Source organism: Silene latifolia, chromosome 5, assembly GCF_048544455.1.
Source record: "Silene latifolia isolate original U9 population chromosome 5, ASM4854445v1, whole genome shotgun sequence".
Taxonomy (NCBI): domain Eukaryota; kingdom Viridiplantae; phylum Streptophyta; class Magnoliopsida; order Caryophyllales; family Caryophyllaceae; genus Silene; species Silene latifolia.
In genome coordinates, this window is record NC_133530.1 from 82,182,538 (window position 1) to 82,207,495 (window position 24,958).

Consider the following 24,958-nt stretch of genomic DNA (forward strand, 5'->3'; position numbering starts at 1 on the left):
ATAATTTCCTTAGTTTGTCAATGGAAAATTAATTACTAAACAAATATATAATTTTTTGAAAAGAAATAAGATAGATTTTAAATTAGTGGAAATAGTTATGAGAGAAATACTTTTGATTTTTTAAACCGAGGATTTGAGGAAACAAACAATTTTTTAAACATATCATTTATGCCTTTTGGGATTTTGAACAGTAGTATACAATTTTTTCAATTTTTTTTCCATACTTCAAATTGTTCTTAAATAATTTATTCATAATTTTATATAATTACTTATGCAAATATATGGTCAATATGTTAATGGATTGATTAATATATGATTAAATTATTATTTTTCGAAATATAAGTAAAATGTTGGGACATTTCTGTAACACAAAAGCAAACGTTGGATTATTCTTGTTAAAATCAAAAGGTTGGGTTATTTTCGAAATACTGAACAAACGTTGGGTTATTTTTATTAAATTTACCTAAACTTAATTATAATAATTTATTTATCTCGTATTTCACACCAATTCATAGACTCTTACTATTCCTAATAAGATTCGTTGCTAACCATTACTCGGGATTAGACACTCCAAAGACGTCTTCACGCAAGATGGTACGAAGCTGGGTGGCCGATCAAGAGTTCGATTAACTTCCCTATAAACATGTTCAATCTTGACTAATGACTATCCACCTTGTCAACCTAAGATTGTTATCGAATTGTGATACACACGAGCCGAGTTCGAACACTCTAAACCAAAACTTTTCCCTTTAATCAACAAGTTAATGGCATAATAATGGCCCAAAACAAAAACACAAAAACACGAAAATAAAAAGCTGATAACCCAATTAACGACTTCTGGCGAAGGTTTATCCCTCTTCTCACCTTCATCTTCTCCTTCTAAATCCCTCTTCAAACTCTAATTTATCTAACCGATTGAATTTTTGATGCGATTAATGCAGGATTAATTTCCAATAATGCGAAATTAGAAGACGAGCGTATTCTAAATCGAAATCCCTAATCTCTCATAGTTAAGCTGTTGAATTCATAGCGAATTCCCTAATTATCTTAGAGTTGTAAGCTTTTGATTGTTTGTAATAATGCCGTCTAACAAAAAGTATCACAAAGAGAAGGCCATACCTCGAAAGTAAGCTTTCTCTCTCTATCTCTTACTTCATTCTGTTTTAGTTTGCGGAAACTTATGTTGAATTTATTATGTTATTGCATCAATTGAAGTATTCACATATTGCTGACATGCTTTCATAGCTTCCTTGAACTGAAACCTATTTGCCATATACTCTTATTGTGGAGAAAGCCGAAAACTTGGATGAGACGGTCTCACACGATGCCGGAAATTTGGCATATAACCTAACTGTTGCTGAAAATTCTTGAGGAAAATCAGATTAGAGGAATTGTCAGTGTTTGTAGTGGGGATCATAGGGTACGGATATCGATTAGTTTTGCTGTTAAACTTGCTCAATTAGTATCATAATTTAGGGCCTATAAGTAGGCTTACAAGTTACAACTTTACTGCCTAATGACTAAAATCGAAAAAGTAATAATTGTAGCAGCGAGATAGGTGCATAATCCACGTTCTATTGTGGAAGCAAAGTAGAGTAATAGGTAAAAACCTACCATTGGCTACATAAGTTTGGAGAATTACTCCAACACATCCTCTTGCTCCAAAATCAGGAGTTGTTCACGGTGTTCCAACATCACATTATGTTGACACCTTGGTTACCGCATACACTCGTTCCCCTAGAGAATCTCGAATTGGTTCCGGTGTATTAAATCGTGTGCTTAAAATCTGCATCCCCTTTGAGCCAATTCCATACGTTTGTTCAGTGAGGTGTATTTTAATCAAACATATGGAATTGTTTTGGAAAATTCATGACGATTTAGATAGCTTTGGGTGAGACATTTTGTCGTTATGTCATTTGTCGCAACAAGCTTTCTAGACGTTAGTTTCCTCGTATTATTTGAACTTCATCCATAGCTCTAGGATTAACGTCATAGCAAGACTATTGCTTTGTAGCTTGTGACGTACTAGGGTTGCAGTTAAAACTGTTTGACGGGGTTCAAAAAAATTGGGTACATTCTGAAGTGATGTGTAAGTAATTTGTGTCTCGTATTTGTAGGGAGGAGAAGCCAGAAGATCTAGATCTACCAAAATATCGTGACCGTGCTAAGGAACGGAGGGAAGATCAGAATCCTGATTATGAGCCCTCTGATTTGGGACTTCATGCTGTCGCTCCTCCTGGCAGTGCTGATATCATGTAAGGCTCTTATATCAATATGGAGGTAGGCTTTTCAGACTGGATTGGGTGAAACAGATAAGGTTAATGGGTTTCTTTGTCGTGTGTTAGGTCAGCTGAGTCACACAAGCTAGCTATTGAACGGAGCAAGTACCTTGGAGGTTTATACTCTTTCTCTATGATCTGCATCTGAAGCATCTTGAAACTATATTGTGATATTCCTCTTTTGCTCTCAGTTACTCAGTGTCAATCTGATTGACATAGTGGTTAACATATCAATTATTGACCAATTGTCATTTATAAACCGGCCGCATCTCTTGTACTCATGAGTTGCAGTTGGACGATGCATTTTTTTACTCAATTGCCATTTTGGGTCATTCCAAAATCCAACTTCCAACTTCGCCTCTGTGTTATATCAATAGCGAATAGATGGTTGTTGTTGGTGTATTGTTTCCATGGTTTGTTTTGCATCTCTTCAACTTTTTTTGTAATAGTTTCTGTGTTTGTCCGGTCCAGGTGATGTGGAACACACTCATTTGGTCAAGGGTTTGGATTATGCTTTACTTCAAAAAGTTAAGAGTGAAATGGACAAAAAGCCAGGTGCTGAAGGTGATACTGATGGAAAGCCAAGGTGAATATCTTTGCTATAGCTCACTGTTCTTGAAATTTATTTTTGCTATACGTAGACGATTTTTGTATACTAAACTACTAAAGGTACCAATTACCTAACTTCTAGTTCTTGTCTAACGTTGGCTTTCTATGAGCTTATGCCCCTTATGGAATGTGATTGATCGATTTTATGAGTTGCTTATTAGAGACTTCCATTCCTCTGATTTTATTGACTGATCTGAATTGTAATTGACATTGCATTTTCAAAATGTAGAGCTGCTAAGGACGACCAGCCTGTCTCGTTTCGAACAGCTACAGCAAAGGTATGTTATTTAAATGCTTTATATGTGAAGTGCGTTTGAGGTGGATCCCTTCTAAATTTTTTCAACATGTTTCAGTCTATTTATCAATGGATGATCAAACCTCAGACTGTTACCAAAACAAACGAGATGTTCCTTCCCGGTCGAATGGCATTTATTTTTGATATGGTAAGTAGCCAGATATTGATGTTCATAAGTATTCTTGATCTAATTGTATACCACTGCTCTCTACCTTTCTATCTAGGTGCCTGGCTGATTTTAATTTTTTGTCTGCTAGACTTGGACGCAGTAGTTGTACTTTCAACAAAGCGACTATGGTTTCATAGTTTTCAGTTGTCTTTGTAATATCTTTTCGTCCCCAATAATTTCAGATATTTCTATGCTGATGCAAATTTAATAATTTGAGCGACCCGTGTCATCTTAAAACTTCCGTCTTATTAACAATTACCTTTTATACACGGCAGGAAAATGTTTATTCACACGATATTCCTACCGTCTTACATAGAAGTAAAGCTGACTGCCCAGTGCCCGAGGTTTGTATTCTTTCAATTGTTAGCTCGTATCAAAAGTTATCAGGGTTCTTTTTTGTGATTATTAGCTTTTTGCAGGAAACTGTCACCGTGAATGTTGATGGCTCTGTCCTCGAGCGGATAGGAAAAATTATGTCCTATCTACGACTAGGATCTTCTGGAAAGGTTCTCAAGAAAAAGAAGAAAGAGAAGCAAACTAGAGGTATAATGTTTAATGCTCTTCTCATTTTGGGTAGGAAACAAGGTTCCAATATTATGAACTTATGATTTGTTACAAAATAGAAAAAATCTTGGGACTTTAGGAGTAGTTGCTAAAATTGTTTTTACACTAAAGCTCTAGAAGCTGTCTTTGGATGCAGTAATGTTACTTTTAATTTTTCTGATTGAATTTCGGGTTTCTCTTTTATGGAAATTTCAGCATAATACTCAGCTTATGCAGTATGGTTTCTCCATTTTAGCTATTTATAATTGATTGTACAGTATGTGAGGTGGTCAATTTCAGTACATTGAAAGTTTGGCAGCCTTAGGTTATTCCCTTTTTTTTGTTGGTCTTAAGGGATCCCACAAGGGTAGTTCGATGCTGATGGATTTGAAACCTAGATAGTGAATATCACCTCTCAATGACTTTACAAGCTAACAACAATCTGCGAGTTTTGGATGTAACTTAACGGTTAATGTGCCTTTAGACCCTTTATGACTAGACAGCCAGTTTGTATTTTGTGTATTTTTTTTTTTTTTAAGGAAAAGTAACATGTTTGTCTTATCCTATAATTCAGAAAAGCATCCAAGTGTGATAAATGACTATGATGGAGATCAGAAACTGCCGAGAGCTAATGGCCTATCATCAAAGAATCAGAATATGGAGAATCTTCCCCCACCTCCTCCACTTCCTAGAAGGGCTAATCTTGATTCAATAGAGAAACAAGTCCCAGCAGTTACTCGAGTTGAAGAAGATGATATATTTGTTGGGGATGGTATTGATTATGAAGTTCCTAGCAAAGATATGAGTCAGAGTCCCATTTTGGAAGACATGGAAGAATCCCCTCGAAATAAAGAAAGGGGACCTTATTTTGATGAAGCCGTATATGGACCTGTGCCACCTTCTGATCCTTTGCAAGATTGGAATCAGGTTGTGAGTATATTGTGGATAACCTCATGCCTTTATCTGGTGAATATTTGTAATGCATGTTACTTCCTCTATTTGGTGAATTAGCTCTATTTGACTTTTTCCTCATTATACAAGTGAAATAGGGCCATTCACCACATGGAGGTAGTATCATACATTTGATAAGACACACATTTGGTATAATTTCTCACGCAAAATTGCTCTGTTTGATGGTTGCTTTCAGAATGGCTATGATGCAGTACAAGCTCAAGCACTGGGTGGTACCTATCAGGGCGAGTGGCAGGATTACCAATATGCTGATCAAATGGCCTATCCTGATCAGTATCTACAACAAATGCAGGCTTATGACATGCAAGTAAATGGCAACATTGTTCAAGATCCTCAGCTCATGACACAAGAGGAGAAGGATCGCGGTTTGGGATCCGTGTTTAAGCGAGATGATCAGAGACTTCAGCAGCTCAGAGAGAAAGATGCTCGCGAAAAGGATCCCAACTTCATATCAGAAAGTTATTCTGAATGCTACCCTGGATATCAATCGTATAACCATGAAGTTGTAGACAGTGATGATGAAGGTGACTTGTCGAAAATGGATATGGGCGGCCGTGTAAGTACTTTTGTCTCTATCTGTATTCCCCTTCAATTTTGCTTACTCTGCTGGCTCAGCGTTGATGTGTGGGTCTGTACTATTCAACTCAAAACTTTGGTTATCGTGCCACATAGATTAGAGCGGGGAAAAGGGCTATTTGGATTGAGTCAATTCAAATCAGAACATTTCTGTTATGTGATGTACTTTGTGTTCGGTCAGTTTTAGGGTTGGTATGTTTTGGATACAAGTCGGTTGAGGTTGGGTCATTTGATGTCGTTTGGCTACTACCCAGGTCAATTTGGGTCTTGTTTATGAAGGCTTCTTTTACATTTGTCATATAGATTAATCGTTTTGACTTTTGAGTTCAAGTAGTGAATTTGGAAATTTCTGGGTTTAAAGGACACTTTCAGATTGTTTGAATTTGGTCGGGTTTATGTAGGGTCCAATAAAGTTGAAGCCAATTGTGTCAGATCGGATCAATTTGGGTTTTCATTCATATTTGTGTTGTTTTGTTCGAGTGTAATTCATAATTTTCTTAGGTTTTCAGGCCGGCCACTTTTGTGTTGAGACCGCGTGCGTCATCATGTTCCCCTCGGTTGGGATCCTCTAGAGTTGTTTCCATTAAGTTGGCAAGGATTAAAATAAGATAGGAAGGAATGTATTCATAAAGACACACAAGAAAGATGACTATAGTTTTGTAACTGTGTCGACATTTGAGTGAAACATTGGCCGGTAAAATTGTTACACCCCTCTTAAAAGGAATGAAGGATCCTAAAACGTTTGCCAATACTTTGCCTTGAGTTAGATTTTACGGGTCATGTTGTTGTGAAATCTTGGTGGGTTGAGGTTGTTTATCTTAATTCTGTCCGTTGCTGAAACATTGAATTCTAAACATATTAGCTATATTGAGTTATCGTAGGCCTCGGATCCAGAACTCCACCTCCTTCAAAAATTAAAAGTACTAGCCTTTGCACCTCTTGATAGACCAAAGAAATCAGTTCAAGTTCTGCAATACAATTAACTGTTTTGTGTGTGTGTGTGTGTGTGTGGTGGCCTGTACTTGTTTTTGTCATGGATCTTTGTTGGAGCAGGCATTTTGGGTGATGCCATTATGATGCTTATTATGTTACTTGTAACTTATAACAGGCAAAAGGGCGTCTTCACCGATGGGACTTTGAGACGGAGGAAGAGTGGGCCCAGTACAATGAGCAAAAAGAAGCAATGCCAAAGGCTGCATTCCAGTTTGGGGTAAAGATGCAAGATGGGCGAAAGACAAAAAAGAACAAGGACCAAAAGCTGAATAACGACCTTCACAAGATCAATAAGATCATTGCGAAAAGAAAAGGAGACAAGGGTGAAAGCACGGATGGTCCTGATGTTGAGGATGCACAACCTTCGGGGAAGAAGCATCGCTTATAAACTACCTAAACTCTGATTGTTTACCGAGTATTGTGTAAACTATTTGTCTTATCTTTAGCTTTGTAGAATGACGAAACCCGGTGTTAATTATCAGACCTAGGCTTTTACCAAATCTTGCAAAACAATTTTGTAGCATACCGTTGGTTGGAGAAGGCAAGGTTCAAGTATACTCCAACCATGGGCCAGGCCTTAGTGCCACCAGTGTTGTCTGCAACGTTAAATTGTTAATCCATTTGGCCGCGCCTTCTCGTCCATAACATCAAAGTGCAATCCATTTTTATTGTGCTGATTTGCTGGTATTGGTGGAAGTATAAGCTCATATCTACATCCTTTTCTCGGTTAAACTTCAATGTGTACCTGTCCCTAATCGAATGTGGGTAAGATACATTATAAGGAATAACCACCCTTGATCAAATATGAAATGTTGATCTAAAGGTAACGATCACCAATCACCATAGGTAGGGTTGCGGGGAAGATGATTGGTAATGGCGAGATTTTGATTTGGGCAATCGTGTTTGGCCAAAATCCATAATGATTATTTACGTTTTTGTCTCAGATACGAGAACAAGATTTGATTTGAATTGCTAATTTTCTGTTCATTTAAATTGGAACTAAATTGAAACACAATTAAAGAATTGAAATGAACAAAATTGAATTTAACTTCAAAAGAACAAAGATTAGGTAGAAGATATTTGACTAGAGACATGAATGAACTCATTTTCAAAATTGAACGTAACTAATTTTAAATCCATAAACAAGATGGTAACATATTACTAAAATGAAATATAATTCATTATTATTAAAAAAAAAAAAATCGGAAAATTCACGCGGTATCCTTTAGGTTTGCCACTCTGCACGAAACTCCCATTTTTCGAACCGAATGACACTAACTCGTATTTCCATCTTTTTTTTTCCAAACTACTCATCTTTTCGAGAGCTACAATTTGCTAAACAAATGATGCACGAGACGTTAGTGAATGAGCTAATGGGCCACAACAAAAAAACACAGGAAAAAAGGAGAACAAAATAGTAGAAGCCCATAACCACAAGAAATGAAGAAGTAGGGCTTGTAGAACCCTAATTTTGTAGCCCCTCTAATACTTAACCCCTTTCATCAATTTCCTCTTTGTTTCTCTCTGCTCATCGCCGCATTTCATCATCAAGGTTTCTCTCTCTATTCTCCTTCAGCTTCTTCTTCTAAATCCTTTCATTTTAAGCTTAACTGTAATTTCGATGATGTGTATTTATAAGATCGAAATGTAATTAATCGATTAATTATGATGTGCAGGGGTAAGTAAGTGTAAAAGAGCGAAAATGGTTGAGAAAACTAAGGGAAGAAAGGAAGAGGTTGTTACTAGGGAGTATACTATCAACCTTCACAAGCGTCTCCATGGATGGTACCCTTTCTTTCTATTAATTAGGGTTTTAATTTTGTGTATTTTATTATTGTTAATTTATGAAAATTAGATTTAGTGTGTTTTAGCAGTGAATTATTGATCATATTGTTGTGGTGGATTTTTGTAAATATTAGATGTTTTAGGTGGAATGAATTGATCCGTAGAATGCTGACTGTAATGCTCTCATTGTCTTCGTCATTTGTTTACGTTTGATCAAATTACCTCCTCACAGAGAATAATAAAGCAAACAAATGATTGAAACAGTGGGACTATGTTTTTGTAGTGTTTGGTTATAGATTGTGGATGTGAGATGTTTCTATGGTAGGATTGTGGAATTGTGGTATGATACAGTAAATTCTCGATTACTGTTGTGCTATTTATGTTTATTAGAATCTGAGGAATCGAGTTCTGGTTTATTGTTGATATTGTATCTTTAGGCTGAGTTTAACTTAATGAACTAAGTGCTTGGGAATGATAAACGGAGGGTAATTCTCAGGGGTTAGTACTCGGAGTTATTAGATGGAGGGTAGTAGTTTGGGAATACTTAAGGGAAACACTATGGGGCAGTTGAAGTCAATCAACTAAGTACTCGAGCCTAATACACTTACGGTTGTTGTTAGGGGATGGTTGAAGGAGACACTATGGGGCATTTTAAGTTGTAGAACTAAGCACTAGGTCTTCATAGATGGAGGGAGGGTATTTGTTAGGCGATATGACAGTGAAAGACGACGGGGAAGTTTCTATTAGCTGATAGACGATGGAATAAGGGGGAAGGAAGGCTGTTTGTTTCCGTTGTTTTGACTTTTGAGTGGGATTACTCGTTCTATTAATAACTCATAATGCTTTTCTTAGATCTGAAGTGCTCCTGAGTAATAGGCTGAGGGTCATTGTTATGGGTTAGTACAGGGGAAAACAGTGTGGCAGTTAAAGTTAATGGATTGATACAGTCCTCCTTAATGGATTGAACGTGATTTTTAGGGAATAGTCAAGGGAAAAACTATGGGGAAGTTGAAGTTGATGAACTAAGTATCCAGGCTTGATACACCAGACCCTAATTGTTTAGGAGTCTAGGGAAAAACTAAGGGGCATACTAAGGTTTAAGTTAATGATCTTAGTACTCGTTCTTTGTAGATAAGTATATGTGTTAGGGTTAGGGTACATTCAGTGAAAAAAATGGGGCAGTTGAAGTAGCTTAGAGAGGGAAGCAGACTTACTCGCTTCCTTTTGTTTTAAGTACAATCACTCTTCTGCTGTAATAATTACTCGTAGTTCTTGCAGGCCCACAAATATTTGTGGGTAAAAGGAAAGCTCCCCTAATTTTCTTCATTCCCTATTATTCTTAACATCAAGTTTTACATCTTTTGGGAACAAATGTTGATACCTGTGTAATTCATTAACATATCAAGATAGTTTATATTCAGCGGCAAGGTCATATGACAATTAAAGTTGAAATGTTACTATTGTGATGGTTGAAAGGCTGATCATTGTAAGACTTCAACAAGAAAATTTGTGATCAATAAATAAATGTTGTCTAATTGCAGCACTTTCAAGAAGAAGGCCCCCAACGCAATCAAGGAGATCAGGAAGTTTGCAGAAAAAGCAATGGGAACAAAAGATGTGAGAGTAGACGTGAAGCTGAACAAGCAAATATGGAGCAGGGGTATCAGAAGTGTTCCAAGGAGGATCAGAGTTCGTATCGCACGTAAGAGGAATGATGATGAGGATGCCAAGGAGGAGCTTTACTCTCTTGTTACCGTTGCTGAGGTCCCAGCTGATGGCTTGAAGGGTTTGGGTACCAAGGTTATTGATGACGATGAATGAGTGCAGATTTTATTGTTCTAGTTTAGATAGATATGAATCGTATTTTTCAAGTTGTCTTTGTGTTTTCGGAGATTATGATACCATTTGGATCAAAATTTTGTTTGACCTAAGTAATGACTCCTCAATTGTTTTCAGTTCTGCACGAGAATGGCTTGAATATTTTTCTCGTAGTCTGCATTTTAGCATGATTTCGTTTGCCAATTCTTCTAAATGGGTACTGTGAGTTCAACTGTTCAAGTATCGACCCATCTTCTCCATAACCTTTGGTATCAAACTGTTCAGTGAAAGTCCGCTTGATTTTGTTTCTTATTGCTCACTCTTCGTCCCCAATCATTATCTTTCGTCTTATGTCTTAGTTGGAAGGAAAGGTTGGTCTTTCGTCATACGTCTCAGTTGGAAGGAAAGGTTGGGGAACGAATCAATTGACAATTGTTTATGGTAAATGTGAAATATAATAGGGCAGTTTGGCCATTTATAAAAGTAGTGAAAATAAGTAACTTGCTCGCTAATCGGAAGTGTGTAAAGGGTTTGAAGAAGTAATGTCACCCTACCCGTATAAACCGTTTCGGTTATAATGTTAAAAAATGGCAAATTTGATACGGTGTAACTATGTATTCGGTTTCCGTATACGCAGTTACAGATAACAAAGTTATGTATTCGGTTTCCGTATACGCAGTTACAGATAACAAAGTTATCTACTCTTTTTTTTTTCCAATCTCGATAACCGACATATAGGATAATAACATGCTTACTCTTTACAAAAGTTTTAAAATTACCACTCTAAATTCAGTAGAATTTGATTTTACTATTAAAATCAAGGGACATTACTAAGGTTACATCAATGAAATACAATCATTCTGTAAAGATTTGGAAGATCACGGCGCCTTAGACAAGACTATACGTAATTGCAAGATTAAGCGTGATACTAAATATCGTAAACAAAAATTTGATATTATGTTACATATTCAAATAATCAAAATTTTCAATTTTCATAGACGAAACAAAAAAGTGGGCAATTATAGTGAGATCATGCCTAAATTATTTAGTTTTTGTGAGATTTGTTTAATTTCTTTTCAAAAATCAAATCGGAACGCGTATAATTTGAATTTTGCCGATACAAATACGATAACATATTTTTATATAATAAAACCATATTGTATATGCAAAATTCTTATAGTTTAAAAACTGTATATAGTATCGTATATTTGTATTATAAGAAACGTATCGTATATAATACTCCCACTTGTCCATATCAACTCGCACACTACTACCTTGTTTAATCACATAAACAGTTAAAACACAATGCCAGGAAGTATATTAGTCATTGATCACAAATTATACAGCAACATTAGCAAGTACCAAGTACCGTCTGTAAGCGAAGTATCCCGATTATTTTCTCAACATCATGCTTTAGTGACTGTTGCAATGAAGAAATCTTAGTATTCTAACTGGGGTTACTTCTAGCTATTCTATCACTATAAATTTCTAACCCGGATCAGTGATCATCTCATCTTACATATGTATTCATCAGTCAGCTTCTCGCATTATTGAGATCGTATAACAATGTCCTATGATAAAACTCCCAAAAGAATCGTCTACCAGGAAACAAAAAATGTACATTTGAAAGTATGCATATACACCAGCGAGATCAGTGACGTCGTGTCAACGAATGACTCGGGATGGAAAAGTTTTTGACTTGAACAGCGACTACTGGCCAATAGTAATCTGAGAAAAGTACGCATAACAAGATTAGTCAGACATTAAACTCAGCTCAGTAGATCACATCTGAAATAGGGTTGGCGCTGCTCATTGAAGAAGGTGACAGGTACCTTGTCTACTATGTCGCATTATTTGTGCCACTCGCAGCTAGATAATTTCCGGAGGGATTATCAGATTGTCTTCTGTCATGGGACAAAACAGACGGTTGAATACCTTCCTTAGTTGCCTGCCATAGAAGTACATTCATATAAGGCTCATCGAATTTAGGGCAAACTATGAGAAGGCTGGCGATCAGTTATCAACTAGCAATAGCCACATTCTCAAATTGAGACGGTCTCACACTATAAACCACTAATTAAGATTGAGGCAATTAACCCAACCCTTATTATATGTCTCATTAGTTCCATTTGTGGGAGTAACTACTTGATTAAAGTAAAGCTCAAGTTACCATGCAGTATAGACATGTTTGAGGTTCGCATGGAAAGTACCTGAAAGGTTGCTTGGCTCATCGGAATGTTGGGAATGATACTGGGCATGATTTGTGGACAAGAATCTTTAGCACTGCTAGGTGGAACTAAATTTGCACCTGAAGAGCCACCCACAGCTGAGGTATTTAAGCCCATCGTTATGTTCATAGGAGGAACCCCTGGGATTGGATGTACAGGAGCCCGTTGCATGGACATCTGTAATCCTTGACCTGGATGTGCAAACGGCTGCAGACTAGAACCAGGAATTCCGTGAAATGGGCCAGGGACTGGATAAGGTGGAGTTTGAAATGGCATATTCATTCCGAAGCCCATCCCCATTCCCATCCCGAGCCCCATAGGTGAAAAATGGGGCATTTGTGCTCCATGTATGGGTTGCAGCCCAGGTGGTACCATCATTGGCTGCATATACAAACCCGCACCCATCGAGAACATCTGTACATTCAATAAGCTTCATAAGTCAATTGATTTTTTTTTTCAAAGCAACCAGAGTACTGATCACAATTTAGGAAACATGCTAGTTCACCTGTACTTGAAGCTGAAGAGTTTTCAAATATTCGATTGCCTCATCCAACATAGAAGCTTTGTCCACCTGGTGGTTAAAAGATAGTAGTGAGGAGCAGGATATTGAAAATTTCACGCTACCACAAGTGTAACTTAACTTTAAATCTATGGTCGTTGATACCAAACATTGAACTTAAGGTTCATTAGAACTTTTCCTAGTACAGGAAGATTAGACATTACAAGCTACCACAGCAAGGTAAGAGCTTCAAGAAATGTGAAAAGACCTACCTTATTACAGTTTGGTATGAGCTCTTGCAATGCACGCATCTTCTCGTTAATTCTATCCCTTCGTCTCTGTTGGTAACCAAACATAAACGTCAATATATAATTAAGGCCAGCTCGCCCTTTTAATTAGATTGTTTTATACTTACCCTTTCAGATAGATTATGCACTTCTGCAGCTCGAATTCTCTTCGAGCTTGCTCTAGCATGAGCAGCTTTTTTAGCGCCTACTGATTCATCTTCCACTTCCTGCAAGGAAAATAACTTAAAAGGTTACTTTGAGGACCAGAAATTAAAGGGATGGGCATAGATCGGTATTTAAAAACACATTCTCATATGAGGCACCATCATGATTATCATGACACTGACCTATACGGAGTGTTTCCTAACAAATGGACTAGTAGTTATTTAGTATTTTAGTGGGTTTAATGGATATATGTGTACAGTTTTTACTTAGATGGATTGGTGTCATATTACATTAACATGATATTGTTTTTCAGGCTACTAACTGATTCAGAAGTTGGAAGAACAAATTTAACTTACTTCACTAGGACCTTCAGATTCCGTCGTTTCACGGAATTTCCTTTTCAAATCGCATGGACGCTCATTCGAAGCTTTGCCCACACCATTTCCTGAACATACAGAAGATGCTGCAACCACTGGCTCTGCATTCCTTTCACCACTCCCCCCAACCTTGCTTATTAATCCATCAGGTACATGATTTTGTTGAGTATCATTCATAACATCTTCTTTGTGCATTGTGTTTTTAGCCAAAAGCAGATCCTCGGTTGTTTTTTTTGGCAATGACTCTGAGTTTACATTGACCGTAGCCTGACCAGATGGGTTGTTGGTCCCTAGCTCCTTTCCAGAATCACTAGCCAAATTAACCCGCATTTGATCAGTAGGATTACCACCAGCCACGCTGCACCTTTTCTCATCATCCACTAATCTCTTTGGGGTGTTTACAGTCAAATGGTTAGCTTTAGCAAGAGTAGCAGGCCGCGTAAAATATGGAAAGTTTGTAAAGCTATTACTAGTACTAGGCTGTCCTGCATCTAGCTTCTGCAATCTCAAGCTGGTAAAAGCACATAGTGAGGACGAGTTGAGGTCTCGGGAAGCAACATTATCTTTAGTGATATCAGAAACACCTGATCTTAGGACATTGTTTTGAGAAGACGTTGCAAACTGGGGTATCTCACTACTCACACCTTTACTGTTTTTCATAGTATTCGAATTGACTTTAGATGTATCACGGAATTTCAAGCTTGCGGAATTAGGAACATCGTATACGTCAGAACCATTCTTCTTTTCCTTGAACGCTAAATGGTTATCAGTAGAGATGTCATTCATGGTCACACCTGATAACTCGTGCAAAAAATCACAAGCGTAATCATTATTCAAAGGATCTTGATAATTCAACCATGGTACCATGTCAACGTCTTGTCCTAAACCCATCTCAGAAGATGGGACGACCGAATTCATCAATGAATGGTAATCGCTTGGCGAAGGAAGACCCTTTCTAGCTTTATTAGATTGACCTTGCATCATGACACTGCCATTTTCCCAAACCAGCTCACAAAAGTCTGTTTCTGGCCTGCATCCAGTTCCCCCCCAAAACAGGAGCAAGATCAGTACATACTTGAGAAAGATAAAATGAGTTCACAAACATTTGAATTCTCTCTTTTATTAGAAAGGTCTACTTGATGCATGTGAGAGCATGGTACTAAAAGCAGCTATATAGCTTATAATAAACGGGGACGAAAATGGTGAATACACACACCAACATTAAGAAAATACTAACAAGATTAGCCGGCTAACAACCGAGATCGGGCATACCTTTGAGAAGGATCAGAAGTGTTAGGGGCTCTTTCTTGAGGTGCATCCATTTCTCCACTAATCATCCTAAGCAATTCAGTTAAAGGCATAATCTTATTGGGACTTAATATTGTCCTTAACAAAACTCCAGTAACACGCAACCAATCAGTTGTGAACCTTTTACAACATAAGCCTCTTCCACATCAAAGTCCTGCAATTATAGTCAAAGCATACAACTTTTTCTTCAGGAAGAAAAAAACAAAAGTTTCTCTCAACCAATAAATTCTTCTGCTATGAAATATGTTGATGCTGTCACTTTTTTAGCATAAGTTACAGGAAGGAGTGGCATATATAGTACTTAATTATGAAAAAGGAACTCCTTTTAATGGCAAGTCATATAGAATGATATCTTAATTAACTGTTGTCCTAATCACATAGATATACAACTATAATAAAGTATTAGTTAAGCTAATTTTTTAAGCACACAGTACAACCATAGCATAAGCAGCCACTAATTTGAACAGCTTGAGGATTAAAAAAGTCAAAATCTTTTTTAAATTACCATTTTTAGAATAAAATATTAAGGAAATCCCACATCAGATATTCAGATTATCCTAATCAAACTCCTACTAGAGGGCACAACACAGTTAGCTGCAAATAAGAAGAGAAAAACATTTCCTACCTCAACAAACTGAGCCAAAGTAAAGACACTTAAAACCACAAAGGAAGACTATTTAAGATCAGCTTGTTTTGTACTCAAAACTCTCAACCCAATAGATCAATTATGAGATACAGTAGGGAAAGACCAGTTTTTTTTTTTTTTGGAAACACTGAAATCAAGAACACTGTTAGCTTTCAGAGGCAGCTAAGGCACTAATCCACATGAAACACAGGAACTTTTTTTTTTTTTTTTTTTTTTTAATCTTTAGTGAGGAGAAAGAGAGGTAATAGGAGATAATACACTATACAAGAGGGGTAGTACCAAAGACGAGTTGTTGCAAGGGTGGAATAGGCACTTTGAAAAAGAGAAAAAGGGATATGTAAGGACAAGATACTTGGAGAAACTGTACCAAGATCAATGAATGCACTATACCAATTTCAGTGGTCAAACATTAACTCTAGTTACATTTTAGTATTTTCTTTTTTTAAATAAAGAAAAGGATATTCTTATCTTTATGATACCCCAATTGACCTATAATAATGGTTGAAACTTGAAAGTAAGAAACCATATGAAATCCCACTTTGAAAATTAGACAAACGAGATATATATTTTTTTTTAAGATAAATGAGCTACTATGCTTAATAATAATAATATTATTATTATTATATGATGAACAACTCATTTATCTTGTAGTATGTGTACTTCTCTAAGTGATAAAATAAATAAACCTGATTAAACATATAAAAATTACGGAATACTTGTATTTCGTTTTTGAATCTTCTGACTTCTATGCTAAATATGAGAGTTGGACCTTTGATAACGCGAGATTAAAAATTTAGACCTTACTAATATAGTGGTGTTAGCATTATTCAATGAATTAAATGCCAACATTTAGGTTAATATTGTAGTTGTGCACATATGGCAAGTATTATTAGTGAATGTGGAGTAGCATCCTTATTGAAACTATAGATAATCTCCTTTGCATGTTTACATCATAATGCCATTTTTGTTGATAACTTTTAACTTAATCCCTCGGCTCAAGTAGATGAGATTAATCATTGAAGTAGATTGGATGTTTTATAATGCCATTTTGTTAACATAAGAACTTACAGCCTCTGTTGAAGTAAACAAGTCTCATATAACTTTTGAATGAGTCAAAAAGAACGTATGCATTTAAACAAGGTTAATCACTGAAGTAGAGGGAATATTCACAAAACAAATATTGTAAAAGTGTTTCCTTTTATGTTGTTTACATTATAAAAAGTATGAAAAGTATGAAGGAGCCAAAAATGTAAAATAAGAGTACTAAATGATGATAGATTATAAGTGAGATGGTCCTCTATAACTAACTTTATTTTAAGAGGCAAATCTTACAAAAGTTTAATTAAAGTCAATGACTTATAGAGTAGCCAATTAGGATATTTGCTCCCCTTAATTGTAGGAGACTTTACTTTTTTAACTTCCACACATTTGATAATAATTTTATGGTTTTGATTCCATAAAATTTTAGGAAAAATCTAAAACTAGTAATGATGGAGGGACCCCACCCAATCCATAGAAAATAGGCAACATACACATGGATCCATTGATGATAAATCTACTTCACCAATGTGTACTAATTTGTAAGTGTTTATTTTGAAGTATATTAGTGAATTGTAATATTACTTAACTTATAAAGTAGTTTTTAAATTACTCCCTTCGTCGCATGTATTTGTTTATTTTTTATATTATGGGCAAGTGATTAAGACTGATCAAAGGAATAAATGACAGAGAGGGTGTATTACACTATTACTTATGCCTCATGTGCAAGTAGAACTTGTTCTTATTAAACACAAACAAGCAAGCTTACAACAATCCATATAGAACAATAAGTTTTTACATATATGGAGAACAACATAATGTTAGTCATAATCTAATCAAATCAAATCATATTTATTGGCCATTCAAGCTGAGGAACTGAGGATACCTGGCCTAACATGAGCCTAACATATAAAGAGTAAATCCTTTTCTTTCGTTTTCCAAGCCACAAAAAATTAGATCCCAATTTCTCATCAATCAATCATCAATCATTAAAATTAAAAGAGGGGCCAAAATATAAACGAAAAGAAGGAGAGTAAACGTGAAGTTCACGTGAATGTTTTCATTTTGATGGCCAATAAGTTTCCTTTGGCTATAAATTCATGTGATTAACTGACCCATTTCTCCAATTTAATTGCTTTCATATGGACCCCTAACTTTGGAATTGCTCATTTACTCCTTTATATTTGGACAATGACTTTTTAAGGACCTTTGAGTTTAGGAGTAGCTACCCAAATTTAAGAGCATATACGAAGTATATTACATACCACGTATGTGAAAGAATCAATTCAAAAAAGAGTTCAATGTTTACAAATATATTTTTTCATGTAACAAGAGGTAGATATTTTGGTTATTGTCTCAGAGTAGGGTTTGATCATGATATTTTGGTTATTACAAATTTTAGCTATTATTTTTGCAGAAAATAACTTTCATAAGTTAATTTAGATGGGGAATATATTGGATAAAAAGTTGTGTAGGGAGGTTAAATTCGACTCTATCCAAATCATCACAGAAATCTGCCACTACATCGAAGAAAATTAAAGAGGAGAGTGGCGAATCTCTCATTCATCTACCTCACAAATCACAAGAAGTCTAGCTAGTATCAACTTTCAAGCTTATTATTAAGTATTACATTCTTTTTCTTTCACTCCTCTAACTATAAGACTCCTTAGTACATACCTTACACAAGATTAAAAAAGGGTGCACAAATGTAGTTTCTCATTTAAGAAGAGGTAGTAATTTTGGTTAATGGCTTTAGGTAAGGAGCGGGTATGATAATGATTACTTTGTATCATCATTCAACAGATTTTTTACGTTTCATTTAAAAAATAATCACAAAAGAATAAAAATATAAAGAATCTGTTGGAAGGGAGTATTTGATCATTACATAATGTTAGCTATTATTTTTATAGAAAATGACTTTGATAAGTTGATTTAGATGGCAAGAAATTGAGCAAGCAAGAAATTGAGCAAAGGGTTGTATCAAGGTCAAATCCAACCCCTTTCAAATTAATACCAGAGAAGGGCGGTGAATCTCTCATCCACCTACCTCACAAGAGGTCCAGTATCAACTTCCATGCTTATTATTAAGTAAGAGGATTATGTTCTTTTTCTTGTTCTCCTCTATTTAAAATAACTTTTCGTATATATCTTAAAGAAGATTGAGTTTGGGATTTTCTACTACCTAATATAAATATATAATATTCCAATTGGCAACACTTATTTTGGATTACACACTTCTAAAATGTGCATTCTATCTAAAAATTGTAAATAACATTCTAATATGAAGAGAGATATATATGGACTTGGACCATAAACCCACATAGCAACAACCTTAAGAGCAACCTGAGCTCTTAAATAGCTAATGGAATTTGTTGTATTGTATGAATGTAAGACATCATCTTATAACTTAAGAAGTACTCCGTATCTATCTAATAAATAGCAATTAGCGTCAAAGATGGCTTTAACAAGTAAGATATGGGCTCAATCTAGGAAACAAGGGTCGGTGACTGCTACAATTTGCTACCACCAATCTAAACCATCGATGTCCTCCACCCTTTTCTTTCTTTTATACATGCAAACTTCTTTCCACGTGCATTTACCATATTTGAGAAGCATCTCATGATTTGTTTTTATGGTCCATACCTTCATATTCATGACCTCAATTCTCTACGGCATTTGTAGTGATAGGCGAAAAAGGAGAGACAGATGGATCTCTTGGTTACGAATCAATTTCTGCTTTATTTTGGTTGGTTATTATTGTACTCCGTAATTTAGATTGCATAGGATTTACTATTACCCTTTAAATATCAGGAATGCCTTATGTAATCGACTTATTTTACTATTGTCAAAAAAAAAAAATACGAAGTAAGTCATTCTATAATAGCTTACCAAAATCAAGGATTAGCTTGTTAACTCTGCCATAATCTCTCATCCTTCAATTTTAGTTGACAAATTCTCAGTAACAAGCTCAAGATTTGAGGGGTTGCCAATACTAAGCCACTAAGGTACATCAAAGTGACTATTACAGAATGAGTGGGAATGACAACTCACACATTAATTCTTGGCTTCTTGCTAGGAAAGTTCAACATTAGGAGTATTTTAAAATTTTAACAGAATATTATACAACCTTTTACTAGACAGTAATTTTGGAGGCATTGAGATAATGCTGTGTTTTACAATATCATTTTAGGAACCCTTCACTATAAGAATTATTCCAAAATTCTATATAAAGAATATTATATCAACATGAAATTTCACCTATTTAGTTTGAACCAAATTCACTAATTTAGTTGAGCTCTAACTATCATTCTTTGTATGTTAGTTTAGTTTAACCCTCCAATCACTGACATCTTTTGCGTTTCAATATATTCTCAGAACGGGAGTCCAGTGGTCCACTGAAAGAAGGACCTAATATCGTCTTAGAATTTGACTCTTACTATACAAAATGAATATTATATTTACTTTATTTCCATAAAATTTTAAGCCTCAACTTAGCCTCTCAAATTCATTATTCTTTAGTTGTGCTCTAACTATCATGCTTTGTTTTATACTCCGTATTAGTTTAGCTTAGTCCCTCAAATCATTGACACCTATTGGGAGTTCAATATATTCTCAGAACGGGGTTCAGTGGTCCAGTGAAAGAAGGGCCTAAATATTCTTGGAATTTTGCTCTTACTTTAAAAAAAAATGAATATTATATTTACTTTATTTTCACACTGAAAGAAGGGCCTAAATATTCTTAGAATTTTACTCTTAATTAAAAAATAAATGTTATATTTACTTTATTTTCATAAAATTTTGAGCCTCAACTTAACATATAGAACAAAGCCTCTCAAATTCATTACTTCTATTAGACTGTCTCAAAATACAAATTGAGCATGATTTGAGCAGGTGTACGCTACACGCCTACATACATAGTAGGAACACAAACAACAGAAAACAACAAGACATGCAGCAATAATGGCCATAAAATACAATAAAGAAGAAAAACAAGGGAAGAAAATGTGATGAAGATAAGGCAAAAGATATTGTAAAATATGGTAACTGATAAAAGAGATATGATTCCCACGAGATGAGAATATGGGATAATAATCTGCAGGTGGTAAGAAAGACGGAGAGTACAGAGTACTGACCTCACTAAATGCCGCCTACTTTCTCTCATGTTTCGCTGGTTGTATGTAGGCCTCCTTTCCCCAAGTGTCTTTTACAGAAAATAAACTGCTAAATCCCTACAGCCAGAGTATCGCATCAAATGATTACAAATCTTTGAATAATGATTTGCATACACCATGTCTACGCAACATTCTATGAACAAAAGTCACGAGGGGTGATACTCATGACCAAAGTTCAAAATCCGTCAGCATCAAATTTGCCCTAAAGGCTCACTTTACACACAAAAAAAAAACACTTTCCGGAAGAAACTAATCATATTACTTTATATATATCGCAAATAAAAATAATATCATTGAAACTTTTAAATTTATAAAATATCAAGAACAATCAAACTACAGATTTATTGCCATTTCTCTATCATAAACACTCTAAATGTATCAGAAAACTCCGCCTAGATAGAAGTCTTACTCTATAATTGATTCAGCACAAAATGGCTGTCCTACATGGAAGAGAAAAGGAATGAGGGGACGGGGGATGACGGTTGACGGATGTACATAGATGATAGACTTATCCATATCTTAACAACTGCAAGAGATTGTTTTAACAGAAATTGCGTTGAAATTGCATTAATTGAATGTTACCACTTACCACACAATAAAAAGACGCACTACCAGTTTAGTGAGTCATTTTGCTCTGATTAATCCTAATCAATAACCAAAGAATAGTGAGTCATTGGCTCTCGCTAAAATCAAATTATTGAAATAAATTTAAATTAGCAGGACTGCAGGGAATGAGTTTGGAGGGTGAATAGTGAATACCGCAAATAACAGCTAAAACAACAATACTACCACAGTGTCGTAGGGAATACCATAAATGACGAGGTAGTGGGATGGACACACACGGCCTTACCCTAAGATTGTTTCCAAATAACAACTAAATATAAATATATATATTTCTCCTCTCTTGCATATCATTGCAAGAAATATGTTTTGGCCTCTGCGAACCTGCACATGACCACTAGGGTCAGTCTGCAAGTGAACAGCATTCAGTAGCTAATAATTTATCCTCAACAGCTAAAGTATTCGACCCTCCCTCATAATGTCTGAATCATGGATCATTAGTGATTAATAAGACACTAAAATATATGCTCTTGGACAAGACCTCCAGATTCCACAACAAACAAGCCTCTGCCCAGTCCCAGGAAATTTTGTGCTGACTTAACATCTCATTTATGATTTGTGCATGGAGAATTCACTCCCCACAAATCCAGTTCTTTAAACAAAATGGCAGTCATTAAGGGGATCTGAGTTAACTTCGAATACCAATAATTTAATTTAATTTTTCTATGGAGCCAAAGATTCACTACTCTTTGGTTCCGGATTATGATGGAATAAAGCAAAATGGCTCGCTAAAGTGACTCTGCTTCTTTCTATTGTGAAGTACTAGTCATTCGCGGTTGTTTTCGACGCAATTTTCATCTTGGGTCATTCGGAAACAGTCTCTTTGTGTTGCTAACACAAGGTAAGATCACGTCGACTCATCCGACCCCCCCCTACCCCGCAATTTGCGGGAGCCATTGAGGCACTGGGGTAATGTTGTGGTTGTAAGGTGTCGCCGTGTCGGAATTGTTAAGAGTAGCATGGATTAAGATTAAGAAGTGAGTCCAAATATCAATTCAATGAGTGTACATTTCACCACCCTGTTATTTTTTCTTATCCTGTATAACCATTTCCATATTTCCAATGGAGTCAATGAGTCATTACTCTTTGGTTCTGGATTATGTTGGAATACATCAAAATGGCTCACTAAAGCGATTGCGCTTCTTTCTCTTGAGAAGTTGTGGTCCTTAGATGCAATCTCAATGCAATTGAGAAGTTGTGGTCCTTAGATGCAATCTCAATGCAATTTCATGGGTAATTTGGAAATAGACTCTTTGTGTTGCTAACACAAGGGTAAGGGGCTACAACCCCCTCCCCTCTTCTCCCTTTTATCTCGCAATTTGCAGGAGCCATTGCGACACTCAAATATGTCGTTATTGTTGTTGAATGTTGATCCGTATATAACACCAAAAAATATTGGATAAGCAAGTAAAAAGTGCATACAATTCTATGCTAATTTATAAGTTCACCTTTTTACATGTATCCATTGAGGTGATGTGCCACTAGCTAGAGGCTGATGAGGTAAAATTTCAACATGGTGTTACCTGCACATTACAATGTTGATAAGGGTTAAAAACTGTATTACTGAGCCAAATATCTTTCTGGGAAAGGGGAAAAAAAGGAGACAACAAATGTATTAATGATTGCCTGGCCTTATTAAATGCCAAGAGACTTCTGCATGACATTGCAACAAGAAACCACAACAAGACAGTGGTCAATTGGCAATTTTTAATTTATGCCCATACTAGGGCACACATAAATCTACATGAGGTCCACTCCCACATGATGTGAATGCTGTGGTTAAAGCTTTTGATACTTTGTATCATTGAAATGCTCCAAATTCATCTCCCCTTTGAAATTTAAGCTGATTTCTGCATATGATTAGCTAGAAGGTCACAAGGGAAATTCACACATTCAACTAAATAACAGAAGCAAATACTCGCTATTTTTTGGGCTAAACACATGATTAAATAAACCAAAAAGACTCGTAAAATTGATTGCACTTCTATATTTTGAAGAACGGAGTAGCAAAATTTTGTATGCAATTCCTTATATGAAGTTGGTTATGGGTGACCAGAAAACAATATCTCTGTGTTTCCGGCACTTGAATAAGCCATCGTAGGCAGAAATCTTAAAGATCCTGAGGTAATGTTGTATATATTTTGACCAAGGTACATGTAGTCGATGTAGACATCACATATGCATTGTCATTTTTCGTTGTAAAACCAAAAACAAAAGACTCAAAAAATTGCATGTCTTTCTGTACTTGGGAAGGCAATTGGAGGAAGAACTTCTCCAATGAAAATTATGCTACTGAAAGAACTGAATAAAAATTGGAGAACCAAACTGCTAGGGCACAAGATATCAACACGATCAAAAGCCCACGAGACAAGTGATCCTTGCTATTCGTTAGCATAAGAGATTGCCTCAACCAACCCAAAATACTTGCTATATGACTATATGAGGTTTAAGAGTTTAAGACTTTCTCTTCACGTTTGACAAACCGTATAACATGATCTACTGTCTGATTTTTCGACCAGTAATTATGTCAGTATGTCACATTGAGGTTTAAGAAGCTAATAAAATTCAAGAATATTGCAACTCAGAGCATAAAAAGAAGTCTTCAAGGTAACATACATCACATCTTCAGCAAAAATGATGCTTTTGATATCCCTTCATATCATTCCATATTTCCATCTGAAGCGTGCAAATAGTAGATAGGTGCATCAAATGTCAAGTGGCTGTGTCGTTGGTTACGTTACACCTTCAACTTAGAGATGCAGTACTGTGCAGTCTCCTGCATATTTGGTCACTGGTCAGTCACCAGGTTAAAGATAGGAAATGCAGACAAAAGTCTCCTTGTAATTGAATGGCGGTGACTGAAGAGCACTAACTGTAAGAACAAAAAAATTCATCTTTTTTTATTCTATTCTTGTTTTTCCTTCACAAAGTTTAGTTATTGCCAAGCATTATTTGCACATAACATTAATTTTGGAAAGATGGAATACACAAGAATTAAAACACAAATAAGAGTTAGGATGGAAGAGACGACCTAATTAGATAGGTGACCTTTTGCTTTCATCTGAATATGCATAAAGAATTCATCAATAACCTCCACAAGAACAATGTCACTAGAAACATTGTGAAACCTATCAGAATCTCTGATGATGATATCTCAGTTGTAGATGTCTGAAGCAAGCTTTATGACTGCGTGACAATATTCGTATGGCAACCAGGCACAAGGGTATTCAATTGCAAGTTCTCACTATATAATTTGTACCAAATTTAGTCTTAGCGTTGTACAAAATCCTTCAACTCTCTTAGCACGTCGCATATTTAATGCGTTCTTAAGTGCTCCTTATCCTTTGCTTTGCATAAGTGTCATTCTTAACATCAATCCAACTACATCTAGTCTCCTTTTAATGTCATTAGCTCCCACGAATTCCTTTTTCGAGTGTACATATTAGCCAGAATCACAGTCTCCTGGGTTACTAGGTTCAATCTCAAAGATTCTTTCACTTGCTTCCCTAGCCATTTCCAGATTGCCATGCTTCCATGATACAATTACATACACACTTCTCTCAAACCCTGTATGGATT

General features: G+C 35.8%; 3 protein-coding genes across 8 annotated transcripts; 2 read left to right on the forward strand and 1 right to left on the reverse strand.

The window, feature by feature from the left end:
• The first annotated feature begins 758 nt into the window (after positions 1 to 758).
• Positions 759 to 7,078, forward strand: LOC141657643 (suppressor of mec-8 and unc-52 protein homolog 2). Of its 2 annotated transcripts, none has more exons than XM_074464935.1 (12): positions 759 to 846; positions 942 to 1,126; positions 2,118 to 2,255; positions 2,346 to 2,395; positions 2,751 to 2,865; positions 3,118 to 3,166; positions 3,242 to 3,331; positions 3,628 to 3,696; positions 3,772 to 3,895; positions 4,470 to 4,825; positions 5,043 to 5,423; positions 6,552 to 7,078. In XM_074464935.1, exons 2-12 carry the CDS (start codon positions 1,080 to 1,082, stop codon positions 6,822 to 6,824), a joined length of 1,692 nt encoding a protein of 563 aa, XP_074321036.1. In that variant the 5' UTR covers positions 759 to 846; positions 942 to 1,079; the 3' UTR covers positions 6,825 to 7,078. The 2 variants fall into 2 exon arrangements, with proteins under 2 accessions (XP_074321036.1, XP_074321037.1); XM_074464936.1 differs by having other exon boundaries at positions 4,470 to 4,822.
• An 801-nt stretch (positions 7,079 to 7,879) lies between these two features.
• Positions 7,880 to 10,184, forward strand: LOC141657644 (large ribosomal subunit protein eL31). The gene is made up of 3 exons (XM_074464937.1): positions 7,880 to 7,988; positions 8,113 to 8,221; positions 9,763 to 10,184. The coding sequence occupies exons 2-3, from the start codon at positions 8,139 to 8,141 to the stop codon at positions 10,040 to 10,042; spliced, it is 363 nt and encodes a 120-aa protein (XP_074321038.1). The 5' UTR covers positions 7,880 to 7,988; positions 8,113 to 8,138; the 3' UTR covers positions 10,043 to 10,184.
• Positions 10,185 to 11,334: 1,150 nt separating this feature from the next.
• On the reverse strand, positions 11,335 to 24,146 carry LOC141657645 (transcription factor PIF3-like). 5 transcript variants are annotated; one of them, XM_074464938.1, is made up of 11 exons: positions 23,997 to 24,146; positions 22,829 to 22,903; positions 20,721 to 20,816; positions 14,868 to 14,933; positions 13,575 to 14,625; positions 13,182 to 13,280; positions 13,039 to 13,104; positions 12,773 to 12,838; positions 12,250 to 12,681; positions 11,872 to 11,987; positions 11,335 to 11,767 (listed from the first exon to the last, which is right to left on the reverse strand). In XM_074464938.1, the coding sequence occupies exons 3-10, from the start codon at positions 20,747 to 20,749 to the stop codon at positions 11,880 to 11,882; spliced, it is 1,917 nt and encodes a 638-aa protein (XP_074321039.1). In that variant the 5' UTR covers positions 20,750 to 20,816; positions 22,829 to 22,903; positions 23,997 to 24,146; the 3' UTR covers positions 11,335 to 11,767; positions 11,872 to 11,879. The 5 variants fall into 5 exon arrangements, with proteins under 5 accessions (XP_074321039.1, XP_074321041.1, XP_074321042.1 ...); XM_074464940.1 differs by having other exon boundaries at positions 14,868 to 15,057; positions 23,997 to 24,128; XM_074464941.1 differs by lacking the exons at positions 22,829 to 22,903; positions 23,997 to 24,146 and having other exon boundaries at positions 14,868 to 15,057; positions 20,721 to 21,131.
• Positions 24,147 to 24,958: the final 812 nt, after the last annotated feature.